At 50.3% G+C, this 18016-nt stretch overlaps 6 protein-coding genes across 6 annotated transcripts; 3 read left to right on the top strand and 3 right to left on the bottom strand.

Moving 5' to 3' along the window:
• Positions 1–1527: 1527 nt before the first annotated feature.
• Positions 1528–4650, top strand: FTJAE_2946 (aimless (aleA); the record flags this gene model as incomplete). Its single annotated transcript, XM_037349191.1, has 4 exons — positions 1528–1965; positions 2104–2428; positions 2745–4507; positions 4561–4650. The coding sequence occupies 4 exons, from the start codon at positions 1528–1530 to the stop codon at positions 4648–4650; spliced, it is 2616 nt and encodes an 871-aa protein (XP_037209860.1).
• Positions 4651–5143: 493 nt separating this feature from the next.
• On the top strand, positions 5144–6825 carry FTJAE_2947 (uncharacterized protein; the record flags this gene model as incomplete). The annotated part of the gene is made up of 3 exons (XM_037349192.1): positions 5144–5416; positions 5470–6045; positions 6094–6825. The coding sequence occupies 3 exons, from the start codon at positions 5144–5146 to the stop codon at positions 6823–6825; spliced, it is 1581 nt and encodes a 526-aa protein (XP_037209861.1).
• Positions 6826–7078: 253 nt separating this feature from the next.
• FTJAE_2948 (uncharacterized protein) lies at positions 7079–7312 on the bottom strand (the record flags this gene model as incomplete). The annotated part of the gene is made up of 1 exon (XM_037349193.1): positions 7079–7312. The coding sequence occupies one exon, from the start codon at positions 7310–7312 to the stop codon at positions 7079–7081; it is 234 nt and encodes a 77-aa protein (XP_037209862.1).
• Positions 7313–8207: 895 nt separating this feature from the next.
• FTJAE_2949 (30S ribosomal S5 protein) lies at positions 8208–9775 on the top strand (the record flags this gene model as incomplete). Its single annotated transcript, XM_037349194.1, has 2 exons — positions 8208–9495; positions 9555–9775. The coding sequence occupies 2 exons, from the start codon at positions 8208–8210 to the stop codon at positions 9773–9775; spliced, it is 1509 nt and encodes a 502-aa protein (XP_037209863.1).
• Positions 9776–10029: 254 nt separating this feature from the next.
• Positions 10030–10365, bottom strand: FTJAE_2950 (dash complex subunit dad3; the record flags this gene model as incomplete). The annotated part of the gene is made up of 2 exons (XM_037349196.1): positions 10030–10200; positions 10261–10365. The coding sequence occupies 2 exons, from the start codon at positions 10363–10365 to the stop codon at positions 10030–10032; spliced, it is 276 nt and encodes a 91-aa protein (XP_037209864.1).
• A 526-nt stretch (positions 10366–10891) lies between these two features.
• Positions 10892–17758, bottom strand: FTJAE_2951 (transport USO1; the record flags this gene model as incomplete). Its single annotated transcript, XM_037349197.1, has 1 exon — positions 10892–17758. The coding sequence occupies one exon, from the start codon at positions 17756–17758 to the stop codon at positions 10892–10894; it is 6867 nt and encodes a 2288-aa protein (XP_037209865.1).
• Positions 17759–18016: the final 258 nt, after the last annotated feature.

Raw genomic sequence — 18016 nt, forward strand, 5'->3', positions numbered from 1 at the left:
TTTTATAGAAGCAGAGAGTTGCTGACTGTCTCAGTTGAGGACAAAGACCCTTTGTTTGCGTTCCAGGAACGGTTTCGTGCCGCGCCGATGCCGACACCGTGCCGCATTCTTTTGTGGCCTGTCATATTGTTTGGGATGGTTGCTATTACCGTTGATCTTCAGCACTCAATTTAAATCAGTCCTCAGAACAACGCCGAGAAATGAGTGAGTTATTAGTTGACTTGCTTAAGTCCTGCATAACGCTTTGAACCCAGTTTCCTTAACTGGAAATAGCCTGTCCAACTAAGTCTCCCATACCGTACCTTAGACCACCCATCCGCTCCTAAAACGTTCCCTGTTCCGAGCCACAGGCTCGGTTCCAGCTCTCTCCCCTCTTTGTGCCAGATTCGACATTTCGCGCAGTCGAACTTGACGGTGTCAAGATTGATGATACTCTCTGTTCATTCCTAGGCACGCGTTCCTTAGGAGTTTTCCCCTCGTGGCTCTCCTCCGTTCCGAACCAGAGGCGTCTGCATCCGCCTACATACTGTACGCACACGCATCCACTCTTCAACCCACGACGCCGGGTCCGCTTCAGCGCGTCGTAGCGCATCCTCTCCTCCCCTCTCCTGACATCTCTTCGAGGTCCTTCTCCTCAGATTTGAACAAAGATATATCCAGTCCAGGCTGTGCTTCAACCAGCAGTATTCAATTGCAGTACTGTATGTAGTTGGGCCACTCTGGTTGCACAGTATTAGGTAGTTCTCCCGGTTGCGGATAGAATGCCATGCATTGTCACGTTGTATAAACGCTCTTGGCTTCCGTTTTATGGCTTGAGGTTGGTCGAATTGGACTAACACGATGGGTTTCAAATAGGTTTCGAGTACTACTCCGAGTTGGGTGTCTCAACTCTGTGAATTGGTGCCTGTATTGGGTATTGCCTCAGAATAGGTAGTGGCCCGGCGTGTACCTCGAGACAAGAGCCGAGAAAACTCGAGTCTGTTGTTCTGATCATTCAGTGCTTTATACTAATTCAAGTTACTGGACCCGTTCGATTTGTCTCGTTGCTGGCTGTCACCCAAAGGACGCAGTGCTTGTTTCCGCCGTATCTGCGCATCAATCCATCCATCCCTCCCTCTCACTAGGTCGCCAAACTGCCACCAATTGGACATCGAACCAATTCATTCCGTTGGTTCCCCAAGCACGGTGCTGTACAACACAGTACAGTGCAAGCCTTCCCAGTCACTAAGGTACGGTAAAGTCGTCTCCCTCCCTTGTTTGCTAGCATTTGGCTCTTCATTTAGTACCTTCTTGTCTCTCGTTACTCAGACCTTGAGTGTTTTCATCCCTTCTCCATTCTCTCTCACACAGCCTACTACGGGATTGAACCCCTGCTGTAGCTACCCTGCCTTAGTCAAGCAAGCTCCACGAGTTCTTCCATCCCCGCAAGGATTTGGTCCCTCCATCTGTCATTTGCGCCTGCTGGCATCGAGTCTATCCCGTCCATGTTTAATCTCTACCACTCAGCTAGTCGCTGAAGTTGCGACAATGCAACCCAATCATGTTGACTCACAGAAGGCTCACCCAACCTCAGGCATTGCCGCTTCAGGCCGGGCGTCCATAGACCCCGACATCGAAAGCGACTCCGATCCTTCAGCCCCGGCCAACGGCCATCGAGACTCAGTCGGTTCAATTATTGACGACCCCTTCTTCCAGACCTACGACCCGGCCGTTCAAGCCGCTGCAGTTTCCGAGGACGAGGACCAATCTGATGGAAGTTCGGTCTACCAATCGCTAGAAGACGAGGACCACGAGCATCTTTTTCACGACACAAAGGGGCACAACTTCGGCAAAACGGCAAAGCAAGCCAAGCGCAAAAGCGGCGGCGGAAAGAAAGTGAAGCCCGACAGCGATGATAACGAATCAAGCCAATACTGGCCGCCTCCACGACGAGAATCTTTGACCGCTACACCCTCTTCGTACTGGGTATGTAACCATGTTCCATCACATGCGGCCCCACCCTAGCTATCGCGGGGCAGCGTTGCTCAACAAACGGTCATCCGGGGTTTGGATGGTAGAGGCAGTTTTGCGACAAACGGCTGACCACAGCTTGACGCTATACAGTCCCAATCATCACCGACTATGGAAAGTTTCAACATTGCCGTCATCGGTTCCACCGGCGTTGGCAAATCATCCTTTGTCCAGCGGGTCTTGGGCCTGTCTCGCCCACCTATCTCGAATGCTTCCAGCGTCCGCATGCTGGTTGACAACAACTCTCACGCCGTAACTCTACTCGAGCTGGACCTGGAGTATTTCGAATTGAACCCCATGCAGCCCATCCAGTGGCCAAAACAGATCAATGGGCATATCGTCCCCCGCGTCGATGCTGCTCTTATATTATATGATGTCACGAATCATGAATCCGTGCGTGAACTACCTCAGACTTTGGGTATGAAATCCATATATTTGAATGGTTGAGGCTATGCTAAATGTTCCATTCTAGCGGCTCTCACGAACTCTGGTTTACCCGCTAGTCTGGTGGCTTGCAAATGTGAAACCCCTGAAGCAGAATGGCAGGTCAACGCTGAAGCCATTGCTAATCATCAACTCTTCAAATCTTGTGTTTCAACCTACAAAATCTCCTCAACTGACGTTGATGTTGCCAAAACATGCCTCCACACCATCTTGAGGGCTGCGATAGCCCATCGAAGAGGCGAGTGCACGGAAAAGATGATCCCGGTAGACTGTTGCTAACCATGGTATAGAAGAAAATGGCGAAACGTTCTCGCGCAGGCGAGCGCAGTCTGCTGCCAATCTGGAAGCTCCTGACGTTGGCACCGGGCGCCCCATTAGCCAGCATAGCAAACATAGTCGAGCAAGCTCCGATTTCTCTTTACTAAAGGGTTTCTCCAATCCACCAATCAACGAAAACTACCGAGCGCAGTCGTCTCGTAGCCCCAGGCAAGGTCATGTAGCCAACTCGAATCCCGAGGCAGGAGAACTGGGCCAAGCGCAAACACTCAATAACATGTTGAGAACTCCTGGTATTCGACTCGATAGACCCAGTACCGATTCGTTCTTGGATGTGGATGAGTCCGATGCAGAATCCTATCGATACTCCGATGACATTCCGATACTTCAAAGAAATGACGATAACACGCTGGATAAGCAAGCGAAGATGGCAGGCGTAACATTCGATGAGCTAGTTGATCGACTTCTTGCTCCTCGCTTGACAAGAGTCGACAACAACTTCTCTGATGTTTTTCTCTGTCTTTATCGCAAGTTTGCAGCTCCTGGTGAGCTATTTACTGCCATTTTAACCCGACTGGATAAAGTGAGAGACGATAAGACAGCGCATTACCTTTCCAAGACCGCCACACAGCTCCGAATCATTGAAGTGGTCGCGAAATGGGTGTCGCTTTACCCCGGCGACTTCGCCCGCCCTCAAACTAGACGAAACTTGGAGGAGTTTATCAGGCATCTGAGTACAGAACCGATTTTCTCAATCGCTGCGCAACATATGCGACGACACCTCCAATTCAATGTCGTGGAAGATGACGATACAGGTTGGGCAAACTCGGACGAGACTAGCGATAAGCTCGCAAGCGAGATCTTGTCAAAGGATATGAACGAGCTGTCGTCGGGTGTGAGTGTGTTGACGGTGGAGTCGGATATGGACGTAAGACCATCTGGAAGCTCGGAGGTCTCTCTTGCGGACAGAAGCAGCAGTGTCTCGAGCCAGGTGCATTTTCACACGTTTGAGGACTACGAAAGAGCTGCAAGCAACCTGGAACCTACGGACAACCTACCTATGAACAAATTCCGCTACCATATATTCATGGACATCCCCGATGATGATGTTGCTGATGAGCTGACCAGAATCGACTGGATCATGTTTTCCTCAATTCGAATACGCGATTTCGTTCGACATGTCAGCCTATCCGCGTCCCAAAAAGAGCGTTGCAAGAGTTTACGGAATGTGAATCGAATGATCAACCATTTCAATCATGTTGCCAAATGGGTTGCCAACATGATTCTGCTGCGGGACAAGGCCAAACATCGAGCGCTTATATTAGAGAAGTTCATGAATATTTCACTTAAGCTGCGGCAACTGAATAACTACAATGGACTGGCAGCCATTCTAGCAGGTGTGAACGGAACAGCCATTCATCGATTAAATCAGACGAGAGCACTAGTACCAGCAGAAGTCCAAAAGCGGTTTGCGCGGTTGGGCATATTGATGGGAACTCAGAAAAGTCATTTCGCCTACCGCCTAGCCTGGGAAAACTCCTCCCTCCCCCGGATTCCTTTCATTCCCCTTCATCGAAGAGACTTGGTGTCAGCAGAGGAGGGTAGCAGAACATTTGTCGGCACTGATGGAGATCGCATTAATTGGAAGAAGTTTGAGGTTCTAGGCGAGGTCCTGTTACCAATCATGAAGAGCCAGAGCACATCATACCCAAATCTAACCAAGCACGATACTGCAAGAGAACTGATTCTGGGTTGTCGCATGCCAACGGATGAAGAGGTGAGATTCAGTTGCATGATCTCTTGAGGACATAAACTAACGGAGTCATACAGGACATTTATCAGCGAAGTGTGCAAGTCGAAAGTGGCTCAGGGAATTTCGCTGAGCCGCCGAAGAAGAAGTTCCCATGGTTTGCAAAGTAATATATCAATTGATCGCACGGAGTTTACGGAGCACGCATGCGCACTGTACTTATGGATGCAAACATTAGGGGCATTTTGTAGACTTTGTGCGCCTATTGGCTTGGACTGAACATAGCCAGATAATGATGTATACACCTAGGATTTATGAAGTTGACTCACCCTTAGTAACTTAGTAGGGACTCATATTTTGGACACATTCCACTGATTAGTGACTTGGTTACATTGTCTATCAACATCTCCCAACTACTAACCTATAGCATTTTGGATGATTGTCGATTTGTGCTTGCCTTGAATACCTGCCTTAGCAAATGGTAGACTTTATCGGATCCCTCCTTCTTTCGACTGTCCCGTTGGGTGTTTCTCACATTGGGTACCTGCCTTACTTAGGTTATTGGGATGCAATGAGCTCCTTCCTTGGCCGCGACTCGGATTTTCCACCAACACCGCAGAATATTTCATAGGCATCGCCTCACTCCCATTGCATGGAATAACAATGTCGTGCGCGTTGCGACTCCCGACTATTCGGGTAATTGCAAACCAAGCAAATGTCGAACTTTCAGCTTCAGCATCGATCAATATTGATGCCCCTTATGGCGCACCGCACTTTGCAACGATCAGAGATCTCTCCTCGGCAGTGGAAGATTCTCATCTTTGGATTGCTCGGTCCGTTGCTTGTTGCCTTGAGGTTTCTATTGCACTCAATGGCTATCCGATCCTTGAGACAGAAAGTCTCGATACCATTGCCCAGGCAGTCCGCGGTTGTGAGGTATGTTAGTTACTCTCTGGAACTTTCGAGTTAGTTGTAACTGAGTTGATCAGGTTTGGGATTGCCTGGGCGTTCATCTAGGACCCAACCGGACATATCCAGTTCAGCAGCCTGGACTTCTATCTTTCTCACTCCAGCACCCAGATCTCTCATCGGCTCTCGTTGCCCCAGTTTCCGCCTATACCACTGCATTTCGAAAACTAATGTTATCGATCGATGTGCGCAACGTCTCCCAAGAAGAAGAACATCCGAGAAAATGTTTAAAGACGAGTAAACGGTGGAAAAAGAGGGTCAAGCACAAGAAAAGGGTCGGAGGCCGTATCGAGAGCAATCTGCTAGGCACTCTGGATCTGGTCGACCAACAAGCTATTGACAACTTCATGTTCAGTCTCAACTCCCCGTGCGAAGAAGGGAGCAGGAATACATCGCAGACTCTCTCCCGGGAGGATGCAATTAACGACTTGAAGGCATTGAAAGGCCTGCAGTCCACGTCCCTAATCGAAATTCTCTTTGAGCAGTTGATGCTGGCGCCCGAGAGATCGTACAGGGGCTACCAAGTCTGGGGATGCGGACTTTGTTACTGCCTCACCAAGCTTGCGCCGGGAGTATTTCATATGCCTTATCTTAAGGTATGGGCCCCAGCAATTATCTATTTCAGTCGCTGATAAAAGAAGCAGAGCATATTGGACCGCGCCGAACTACTACCCATCATTGCCACATCCTTAGCAAGTATGCAGCATGCCGAATCCCCGGTGCTCAGACAGCAAGTGACTGATCTAGCATCGGGCTACGAGGCTTATTCTCACCCCCAGAGTGGAAAAGACGACTCTACGGACACACTGGAAAGAAAGGCATGGGAAGTACTTCTTCGACATGTTAACGTGCCTCCATCAACAAATAGGAGAACGATGGAAAGAATCATGTTCCCGACCCGAAATTCACGCATTTCGGGCCCAGGATTCGTTGTTCCTGGATTACAGCCGCCAATGGAATCGGCAGATAGAAAGGAGCCAGAATCAGGGGAATCCGTGCATCAAAAAAGTCAGAGCATTCCAACGATGCATGTAAGTTGGGACATCATGGATGGGTACCTCGACATTACGAATGGTAAGGAGCATCATGAAGCAATAACTGATTTGAGTCTCGAAGTTCTCGGAATCGATCGAGATCTATGGAGCAATGCTACAAACAGCCCAACCTCCATAGGCTGGCCTGAGCCATGGCTTGGTGAAGCTGGTCAGCTTGGAACTGGTTTTGACACAATGGAATTTATGAATGAGATGCCACTTGAGCAAGCTTGGATGAGACAGGATATTGACTTCGCAAGACGAGAGACAAGAGTCGACCCAGCAAACTTCCCGAGTCTAGACCACTGGTTGTCGCAGATCAGCCAGTGTAACTTAGACTAACATCTGATGATGAAAACGTGTCACCCGATATTGAAAAAAAAGATTTGACCAGAATGGTGGGAATTGGCGATGCTCCAAGAAAGATTCATATATTATAGATAGCATATGGGAGAAGCAAGCGTAGGGTGACCCTTAAGCCTGTTCTATAGAAATCGTGAGGCAGATGTAATGGGCAAGTCGATGAGATTGCAAATGAGGGTCGTGGGCCGGGACAAAGATTGCTGTTGGTAATTTCTGAAGGAATAGATGATGCTTATTTGCTTGACTTTGCTGTCTTGCCCGCTTTCTTCTTATCCTTCTTGTCCTGTTTTGCTTTGCGCTGCTCAGGCTTCATGGTTGCATAGTGAATGTACCAGAGAAGGACGATTTGCAGAATAACAGCCACAAGTACCACCAAGAGGATGGTGAAAATAATGGGTTGGTCGTTGAGGACAGCAACAGCCTCGTCTGTAGCGCCGATAGAGGAGAACCAGTCGAATTGACCCATCGTGAAGGACGGGGTATGTTTGGTTATGACGATAAAGTTGTCGTTGTCGTAGTGTTAAGCAGAGTATTTTTGATAAAGGAATGCCGAATTTTTCAAATTAAATTAAGCCGTACAGTGCGCCAGTCACGTACAGAGTAGAAATGGAAGATATTATGTTCTTTGAATGGAATAGAATAAAAGACGTACAGAGATCGAGATAGCTATGGGAAGAGGAAAAGAGCAAGGCGACAGACGGGACGCGACGGGAAGCAAGTGTGGTAAATGGTCCACCCACAGTGAGTGGTGACAACGGTGGAAGACCCGTAACAGTCGCTTGGCTCCCAGGGGTGTTACTGAGACGTTTCACCTTGTAACAAAAGTCGACTGATGTGAAGGTGGCTCATGATTGGTTATGGCTGGCGATACAACTGTGAGAGTACGATATTAAAGCAAGCGGCTACGGATAGTACCTAAATAGAAGAAGAAACCGTTCAGTCACACTCTTGATGGCGTCACTGATGTGAAGTGAAGCGCATTTAGGTGGTTGAGAACGTTCGGTGGCTTTAAGGAACGTTCCGACAATGGATGAGGTTGATTTAGACAAGCAGTACTCTAGAGCACGTGATTATGTACGGAGAATGGAAGTTCCAGTGTGGGCTCTCATTTTAAAGTTGATGAAAGTCCCGATTTGATTGGCTTTTCCTGTCCAGCAACCGCTAACCGCATGGGGATCATATCAATTGAGAACCACATCCATTTCTTGGGTCCCCAAAAAATCTCTAGCTCGTGTGAGAGAGATACGAGAGAGAGGACGAGAGCGAGAGAGCAACGCCAATAAATCCGACCTCCTCCTCCTCATCCTCTTCCATTGCCGCTGGCCCTCGTCGAATTAATACTCCTCAACCTCGTGCCGACCATGAGCGTCGCACGTCCGGCGCGCAACCTCCTCGGTAGGTGCATCGCCTCATCTCGGACCATTTCAGTTACCGTCCCTCTCGTACCATGTAGTCAATTCCACAGCACACCACCAAGGTCGAAGCGAAAGTCTCGGTTTCGAAATGTCACGGCCCAAGAACTAGGTCTGGTCAAGGAGTCGGGTGAATTTACGGCGGGCATGGACAAGTACAAGCAGGACAAGTTTGCCGACCTGTCCAAGCAGGATCTTGAGAACCTCAAGGCCTCTTACACACCAGAGCAGCTTGAGGCTATTGAGTTGGGCGAAAAAGCCGTCAGCCCCGAAGATATGATCATTCAGGGTCGGTTACGTGACGATCCCTACAAGCCAACATATATCGAGGATTATACCGTGCTGGACCCCCGCTACGATATCAAGCCGGAGATCGAAGGCACCCCGAGAGAGGTACAATGGCCTGACAAGAGCGAATGGATCGACAATTACGGACAAAAAATGATGAAGATCACTGACAAGAAGACGAGCGATCAACTTACCCGAGCCATGGTTCGAGCACTGCGACGTGTGAAGGAGAGCCAGGGAGAGGACTTGATAGATCTCACTGAGGATGAGCTCAAGGACATTGAAAAGGACCCTGAGCTAATCAAACGCTACATTATCGCCGAGGATGGCCCTGAGCCCAGTGCAAACGATAAGGGCCCTGAGTTCATGACTCGTTCCCAGGCTGAGAAGTTGGATGAGGCTGTTGACGAGGCATGGGAGGCCGAACTCGACAAGATTGTTGGCTTTAGCAGTCAGGGTGAGGTCGAGCCCTCAAACCTTGAGCTCATTCAGGATGGCCCCGCGGGCGTTGATCGGACTTACACGGCTGAGGCACCTGATCTTGGTAAGGTCCCTGGCGTCAAAGGCTTGTACAAGCACGCCGTTGACCCCGAGGATCAGGGCCAGGATGACTCGGGCAAGTACCAGGAGATCAAGCGCCTGACAGGCATGAGCCTGAAGGACATTCGCTCGCTGCTGACCAAAGGTCTTGTGACTCGCTGGGTCTCCAATCAAACTCGTTTGGGCAAGGTCCGCAGTACCTCTGTGGTTGCCATCGCTGGTAACGGCAATGGCCGTCTAGGACTTGGAATGGCAAAGTCTACTGAGGCCGGTGTGGCCGAGGAGACAGCTCAGATGTTGGCTATCCGCAACATGAAACCTGTCCGACGATATGAGAATCGTACCATCTATGGTAATGTGTCTGCCAAGATTTCAGGCACTGTAGTCGAGCTAATGGCCCGTCCTCCCGGTATGTATCCCCTCATCACTGGCAACCATGCGATCTGCTAGCTAACCTCCTCCTCCCAGGCTTCGGACTTCGCTGCCCTCACCGTATCTTCGAGATGTGCCGCGCCGCTGGTATCCACGACATCGCTGCTCGCATGCCCCGATCCAAGAACCCCATGAACTCTGTCAAGGCGGCGTACCAAGCGCTGACCAACCAGCCTGACCCCGAGCAGATCGCGATCGGCCGGGGCAAGAAGCTGGTGGATGTGCGCAAGGTCTACTATGGAGGAGCTGTATACTAAACCCACTCTCACACAACGCACCTGTATCACCAAAGAAAAAACGTGTATCTGTAGCCTGTAATAGAGAAATCTTCCTGTGATGCCCTCGGGATGGTAGAAATGGTATAGATGGTATATCGTCACTTGATATCAAATGTCTGTCGTATTGCCATGTGAAAGAAAGCATCGTTTCGCGCATCATATTTGGTTGGGTATCAATCCTTGTCTCTTTCACCACAAAGCTGTCCTCTCGTTCTTCTTCGGTTCATTTAAACTCATTGCGCTGTCGATCCATCACCCCAGTCAATCTCCTGCTGCAACACTATGCTGTAAACACTGGCTTTGAGAAGAGTAAAGGCAAGACTCGTCTTGCGCTCGAGCTCACGAAGGCCATCAAGGATTTCTGTACTGGGGTTCGAGGCAAGATGCTCGAGGACAGTGGCGAGCTAGGAATAGTATCAGTATGTGTCTACCCTTCTAATCAAAGCACAACGAGGCAGGCGCACTTTGCTCATATTATCAGCCAAGCGTTCGTACTCGTCTAAAACCTCTTGTTCGAGAGGTGTGAGCTCAGGGGGATCAAGGAGGCCCCCTGCTTGGGTCTGATCCATGTTGATTATTGTAATTGATTGGCGGAGCGGGAAGACAGGTCGCGAATTATGTTCGTTGTGGAAGCTGGGTTCACAAAATATATGTTTACTATGTACGTAGCTAGGCGCGGTTGCTGGAGGGGGGGTTCATTCGATTCAGTTGCTGATAAGATAAGACAATTCAGCTGGGGTAAGGTAGTCAATGCAAGTGGACCTCGGTTTGCTTAACTCACTTTGGTAGGTACCTAGGTAGTTAGACCTTTGTAGGCCATTCATTCTTTTTGTTACTAAAGTTGTCAAGAAAACATTATTCTCGTCCAAGCGGACCTAAGCAGATTGCGAATACTAAGGAAAAAGGGAAAATTCTCCAATCCGATCAAACCCCATGCCAATCCTGAACGCTTGCTCGTCATACAATCAATAATGCCTGCCAAATAAACAAAACCCACCAAACCAAACTCAAGTCTCCTTTGTCTCGTTCCCGTCTCAAAAATAAACATGCATGGTATGCCAGCTAAATCAAGCTTGTTGCCATTACTTCTCTGCGTTAATTCCCATAGACCACGACCTCGTTGCCTTGCACTGATCCTGCATCAGTCCCAACATTGCTTTCTGTCCATTCGCTTTCGGTATAACTGTACTCACTATACTCGTCACCATCCGTATACATATCCGTACTGTTCGTGACTACGGTGCCTCGACTGCTTCTTCTCAAGGTTTCGTTGTCGCTGTCGCCACCCTCACCACCAGCCGCTTCCTCATCGTTGGGTGCCGATTCAATGACTATTGTCTCGTCTGTAGGGGCTTCTTGAGCCTCTGGCACTGTTGCCGACTTGACATCCGCCTCATCAACCTCCTCGACGGTCTCATTGACAGTATTCTCTTTGTCATTGTCGGCGAGACCTTTGTCGAGGTTACCACCCCAGCTTCGTTTGCGGTATGTTTTACCGCCGCCCAAAGGGGTTCGTACGCTCTGGCTTCGCTTGACACCTCCAGAAGCTACATTGTTGTTGATCTGGCTGAGCGAAACGATCCTGCGACCTGCTCCGTTCTGTACTGGAGCAGCCAAATTACGTTTAGCATTCAGTGCCATGCCCACCATAGACTTGCGGCCATGTGCACCTGCTTCCGGAGACTCCTCTTCGTTGGCAGGCTTTCTAACACGTTTGCGGCTCATAGCATCGCCACCGTTCCTATTGGCCTTTGCCATGAGAAGTACTCGAGAATGATCCATAACACCCTCAAGGATCCGGCGCTCCAGGTTTTCAGCACGAGATTCCATGTCGTAGAGTTCCTCTTTACGCATATGAAGGGCCGTCTCGAGGGAAGAGACATCACCAGTCAAACGTGTCTTCTGGCGTATCAGACTCTCCTGTTCTGTTCTCAAAGTCATAACACTCTGTCGAAGCCTCTCCTCCTCGTCTCGGAGACTTGCAACTGCTGCCTCAACGTGATCCTTCTCGGCGAGCTTACGTTCCACAGACACCATGGTCTCTTGGAGAGCTTTGGTATGGTCTTCGTGAGCCTGCTCAATTCGCTGCTTCTGCGCTGAGAGGAACTCGGAAATATCAGCAGCTGTCTGGACTACCGAGGCATGAACCTTGTCCAGTGTATCAAGGCGACTAAAGGCATGATCGGCAACAGCGCTGTGGTCGACCAATTTATCGAGCTTCTCTTGCACGACAGCGTCGTCATATCGGCCATCCAGAACCAGATCGAGCTTCTCACGGACCAAAGTATCATCGTACTTGGAGTCCATGATCAGGTCAAGCTTGTCACGAACGGGCGTATCGTCGTACTTCTGCTCAACCAGTACGCCAAGGATTTCCTTGATTGGCGCATCGTCATATTTTTCTTCGATGATCTTGTCAAGCTTAGCCCGCACCTCGGCGTCGTCGTACTTAGATTCAATAATATTGTCCAACTTTTCCCGAATTTCCGAATCATCATACTTGGACTCGATTATGGTAGCGAGCTTCTGATGCACTTGAGAATCGTCATACTTTTCATCGATGATCTTGTCTAGTTTCTCGCGAACCTCTGTGTCGTTGTACTTTTCCTCGATGATCTTGTTGAGGCGTTCCTTGACTTCCGAGTCATCGTAGATCTGTTCGATAAGCTTATCCAACTTCTCATGAACATGCGTGTTATGAAACTTATCATCAGTGAGAAGTGTCAGGAGGGTCAGGAGCTCTTCAGGAGACTTGTGCTGGACAATCTTGTCCTGGATTTCGCTCGTCGAAGACTTGGAGTGTTCGTAATGTTCACCGACAAGTAGAAGAAGATCCTTGACAGATTCGAGAATCTTGGGATGAGACTCGCTGACCTCTCCTTTCAAGCTCTCAACAGCCGTCAAGGCCTCAGTGATTTGGTCGCGGGTTTGCTGATGTTCGGCCTTGTCCTCGGTGTGAGTCTCTTCACTGCGGGCCACGAGCTCCTCCACCTTGGTGAAGACAGTCTTAGAAGCCTCCTCCATCTTCTCCAGAGAATCGGTGACAGTAGAGCCCAGAGTATCAATAAGAAGCTTGAGCTCATCTGTGACAGATTTAGAGCTTACAACGGCTGCCTCCATAGCTTCGTCCCTGGCTTCGCTGACCTTACTTCTATCATCAAGGGTAGTCTGAAGAGTCTCATATTTGGCAATGAGCTCACCAATCTTCTCGTCGATCTTGGTGCTTAACGTCTCGGTTGCCTCTTGAAGTTTCTCGTTAGACTCGACCTTGACGCCAGACACAACAGCCTTGGAGTCCTCAAATTCAGTCTTGATGGTATCAAGCATGTCCTTGAGGTCCTGGTGGACGTTCTCGTTCTTGTTGATCTTCTCGCCGACAGTCTCAAGGAGCTTACTAATGCTCTCGACGCCAGTTGCGCCCTCTTCAAGCTTGACGTTGATGGTTCCCTGTAGTTCCTCAAGGAAGGTTTTGACCTCAGTGACGCGCTCGCCAACGGAGGTGCTCTCCTCATCACGGACTGCGATTGCCTTGGTCTGGGCGTCAACTGTGGTATCCAGCTTCTCCTGAAAGTCTTTGACTATAGACTCTAGGCCACCAAGATCTTCTTTCTTGACAAGAAGAGCCTCTAGGCTGGTAATGTCCTCCTTGCGAGCGAGGAGGGCGAGGTCAGTGCTGGTAAAGGATTCAAGAACTGTCTTGACCTCAAGAGCTAAGGCTTCAACGGCCTCGACATCAGCCTTGGTGACCTTGTCGGGGTTTTCACTCTCTTTCGTAGCGTGTTCCTTGATCTCATCAAGTCTAGTCGAGACTTGACCAAGAAGAGTTTCCAAGGCCGAGACCTCTTCTTTGCGGCACACCGTCTCCAATTGGGTGGTAAGGGACCCCATAGTCTCCCGAGTCTCAAGAAGCAAGGCCTCCACATTGTCGATGTGGTCCTTTCGAACGGCTTGCTCACCATCAATCAGATCGTCCAGTTGACCTTTGGTGTTACGCAGGATAGTCTCGATGGCTTGCATATCCTCCTTTGATGCAGGCTCATCGCCGTCTCCCACGATTGCACGAGCGGTCTCTCCTTCTCCATCCTCCTTCTTCTTTTTTACCGAAGCCGATCTTGTGAGTGTCTCCCGGGAGGCGATCTCGTCGACGCTGTCCTGAAGTGTGCGAAGTAAATCCTCCATACGAGACAAATCATCTTTCTGATCAGCCTCGTTCTCAGACTTGACACCGTCGATCTTGATGGCAAGTCCTGCAATCAGCACTTCGAGGTTCTTGATGTCATCCGATTTGATCTTTTCGGAAGGTCCGTCATCCCCTGTCTTGTCATTTGACACTGCTGCAAGGGCCCGCACACTGTTGCTATCCCGCAAAGCCTCAATGTCGAAACGAACAGATTCAAGGCCGGTTTTGAGAGCATCAAGGATCTTCTCTTCGGTGACTGATTCTGCAGGTGCAATGGCTCGTTCATTGTTAATTTCTCGAAGTGTTTCGATATCTGAACGGAGAGACTCTAGTCCTGTCCTGAGAGCATCCAGAACCTCATCGTTGGGCTTAGCATCTGGAACTGGGGCTAGAGCTTTCTGGTTGCTTTCTTGAAGTCCTTCGATGTCGGTTCGTAAAGAATCGAGGCCATTCTTAAGGGCCTCAATGACTTCATCATTGGTGGTGTTGTCGACTGGGGTGGCTGCTTCCTTTTGGGCAGTAGCGATTGCTACGATTTCGGCGTGAAGACAGTCCAGACCATTCTTCAAGGTGACGATAACTTCATCGTTTGAAGTGTTCTCTATGGGAGTATCAGGCTTCTCCTGGGTTGCAAGAGCTGCGATCTCGGCATGGAGGGAATCAAGACCATTCTTCAGAGTAACTATTACCTCATCGTTTGAGACATCCTCTCCGAGTGCAGCACGATCGCTGTTGTCACGAGATGATTCAATATCGGCTTTCAGTGACTCAAGTCCGTTCTTTAAAGCTTCGATGAACTCTGTGCTGGACGAGTTGTCGGCCGGTGCGATAGCCTTTTCGCTGCTGTCACGAACGGCTTCAATATCAACCCTGAGAGAGTCAAGCCCGTTCTTGAGAGCCTCAATCACCTCGTCGTTGGTGGTGTTGTCGACAGGTGCAACAGGCTTTTCAGATGTGCTTAGACGAATAGCTTCGATATCAACACGGAGAGCATCGAGGCCATTCTTCAAGGCCTCGAGAACCTCGTCGTTCTCTTTTGGCTCAACCACAGCGACCGCCTTCGTTATCTGACTATCTCGAAGTGCTTCGATATCAGCTCGTACGCCACTGAGTCCGGATTTCAGTGCTTCAAGGACTTCGTCATTGGCAGGGGGTGTAGACTCCAGCGTGGCAACGGCGCGGTCATTACTGCTGTCGCGAATGGATTCAATATCAGCTCTGACGGAGTCGAGTCCAGTCTTGAGTGCTTCGAGAATCTCGTCATTGGCGGTCAAGTCGGTAGGCTTGTTCGTGACACGGTCCATACCTGCCCGGAGGTCATTGAGGCCGTCATTGAGTGCGTCAAGGATTTCACTAGTCTCGGCGCGTGGTCGCAAAACTTCTTGCCGCAAATTGTTGAAGCCGGTGTTCAAAGCTTCCAGAACCTCTGTGTTGTTGGCCTGAGGTGGCAACGCAGGCACCATAGATGAGTTGACGATTTCGCGGAGACCCTCGAGCTCAGTCTGAAGCTGCTCACGAGATTCTTGGTTGGTGGTTGAGACAATGCCTGCCATCTCATCCTTAAAATCTTCCAGAGACTTCAAAAGGTCATCCATAAACTCTTCCTGGCCAGCAGCGCCAGTGGCACGATCAACATAACTCTCCATAGCTTGGCGAAGGTTCTCAAAACCGTCCTTGGTCACATCCCGTACCTGCTCGGTCTCACGTCCATTAGCCGCGACCGTCTCTTTAGTCTCTTCGGACAATGTCTTGAATTCATGGCGCAAAAATTCCATGATCTCCCGGAGGCGTTCAGCAATATCATCATTGCTCGCTGAAGCCGGTACCAGAGCCCGGCTGGAGTGGACATCGAGGTCCTGGAGGCCTTCCCTAACGGCGTGTACAACGTCCTCATGAGTGATGTCGTTTCCAGCACCTGGGGCAACGGGGAATTCAAACTCCTCAAGGCAGTCACGAACGGCGTCAATGATTTCCTCCCTCGAAAGAGTGGCGGGTTGATCAACCTGAGGAGGAACAAAGTGCTTTAGACCATCTACCACAGCAGTGAAAACCTCGTCGCGAGTCACAGCGGGAGGATGGTCATCGCGGGGCGCATATTCCTGAAGGCCTTGCTTCAGACAAGCCAAGACTTCGTCCCTCTCAAGTCCAAGCTGCTGCACTTCGATCTCGGGCTTATAGTTCTCCCAGGCGTCTCTGACAGCTTCGATTACATCTTCTCGGCTCAAGTCGGGTAAGTTACTCTTGGTTGCCTCGTTGTCTTGGATGGCCGCTCTCATGGCATTGTATATCTCTTGGTAGTCGACAGCACTTTTCTGAGTGTTGACCGAAGCAGCTGACTGGCGTCTATGCTCGCGGAGAACATGATTCAGCTGATCCTTCATTTGCTCAAGCCCCTCGTCGATAACGCGAGCGACTTCATCTTTGCTTGGAGTATCATGATCCTCAACACCTCTTCGTGATGCTTGCTGCTCGAGCCGTCGGCCAATCTCGCGGCCCATGCCCAGGACCTCGCCTCGCAGTTCGCGGACAAGAGCCTTGACTTCGGCAGTAAGACCTCCGCCTTGAGAGACACTGTCTTTGACAGAGCGAATGATGCTTATGAGGTCGTCATTCAAGATTTCGGCACCACGAGCTGATGGCTCCGAATTTCGGCGAGCCTCATTCCTCATAATGTGCTCGACGCGCTGGGAAACGGCACTCCTTGCTTGGCCCGGCATGGTATCACTTCGGCTGTTTTCTGACTCAAAACTGAGGTTACGAGACCGGCTCGCATGAGGACTGCCAAGAGAGTTTCCGAGAATAATGGCCTGCTCGGACTGAGCCTTCACCTGTTCAATGACTTCATCCAGCTTCTGGGATGTGGCCATGCCAGACAGTTTATTGGAAACTTCTTGTAACCGGCCGAGCAGAGACTCCTGTCCTTCCTTGGTGCCCATCTCCCGAATGATTCGCTCCAGAAGAATGACGGAGGGTGGCGCCTCAGAGCCAGCAAGAGAGGGTGTGCTGATGGACCCTCGCTCAATTGAGTCGCCAAAGCTCTTGGGAGAGGGAATTCTAGGGAGATGAAAGCCTCTGGTGCTTGGTGGAGAGAGGTTGTGTGGCTTGTTGTCTAGGTAATATCCTCCAAAGGGGTCGCGAGCTGGAGGGAGCCTGTTGTGGCCATCGTTGCCATTGCCGTGACTTCCCAAAAGCTCTCTGAGGCTTCTACGGATATCTTCATCTCTCGAGTTTGTAGCCTCCTTGAGGCTAAGGAGATCAGTAGCATTGTCCCTGCTTCGGCGGCTCAACTGAGACATCTCCTTCTGAAGTCCTGTCGCGATGCTAGTCAGGCTGAGAATTTGATCAGACAGCGCTTCTAGGTTCTGGGGGCCTTTTGACAAGGTTAATGAGCCATTTGTGATATCCGTCAAAGGGTTCTCCGGTTCTTTGACAGGCGTGGATGAGGTCATGTGTTGAAGAGCAAGCATGGTGGACGATTGTGGCGGTGTGTTTTCGCCGAGGATGCTTTGAGGAGGAGGCCGTCGAACTGCAGGACGCAGAATCGGCGTCAAGCTGGGTCCAGGTATTGGTGTCGTGCCCGACACTACCGAGTCCTTTTCGTTTGGCCGATTATCAAAATCTCGCGACCGAGAGGGCGTCTCAGGGCGTTGTTGACGCTCTGGGGAGCGCGATGGCGAGCTGTGGCCGCTAGCACCCTCGATCATCATGCTGATATCACGAACTGAAGACTGCAGTCGGCGATGTCCCTTTGTCGGGGACTCTATTCTCTTGGTAGGAACCATGGTGCTTTCTCTCGCTCGCTCATTAAGTGCAGCGTGAGCAGATGCGATAGCGCTCGAAGTTCCCACCCGTGAAGTTAATGGCGACCCCGGATTGAGAGGCAGCGGAGGGGGGCAGCGTTCGGGGTCAGAGCTGTCCCACCTGTTCCCTGTTAGTCGGCGCAAGAGACGCATGAGGGCATATACAAGAAAGCTTACATTGGAACAAGTGCTCGAATATTGGGATCTGAAGAAGCCGACTGTTGATGTCTCAGCTGAAAT

The sequence above is a fragment of the Fusarium tjaetaba genome (assembly GCF_013396195.1).
Source record: "Fusarium tjaetaba strain NRRL 66243 chromosome Unknown NRRL66243_c0000060, whole genome shotgun sequence".
Classification (NCBI taxonomy): Eukaryota; Fungi; Ascomycota; class Sordariomycetes; order Hypocreales; family Nectriaceae; genus Fusarium; species Fusarium tjaetaba.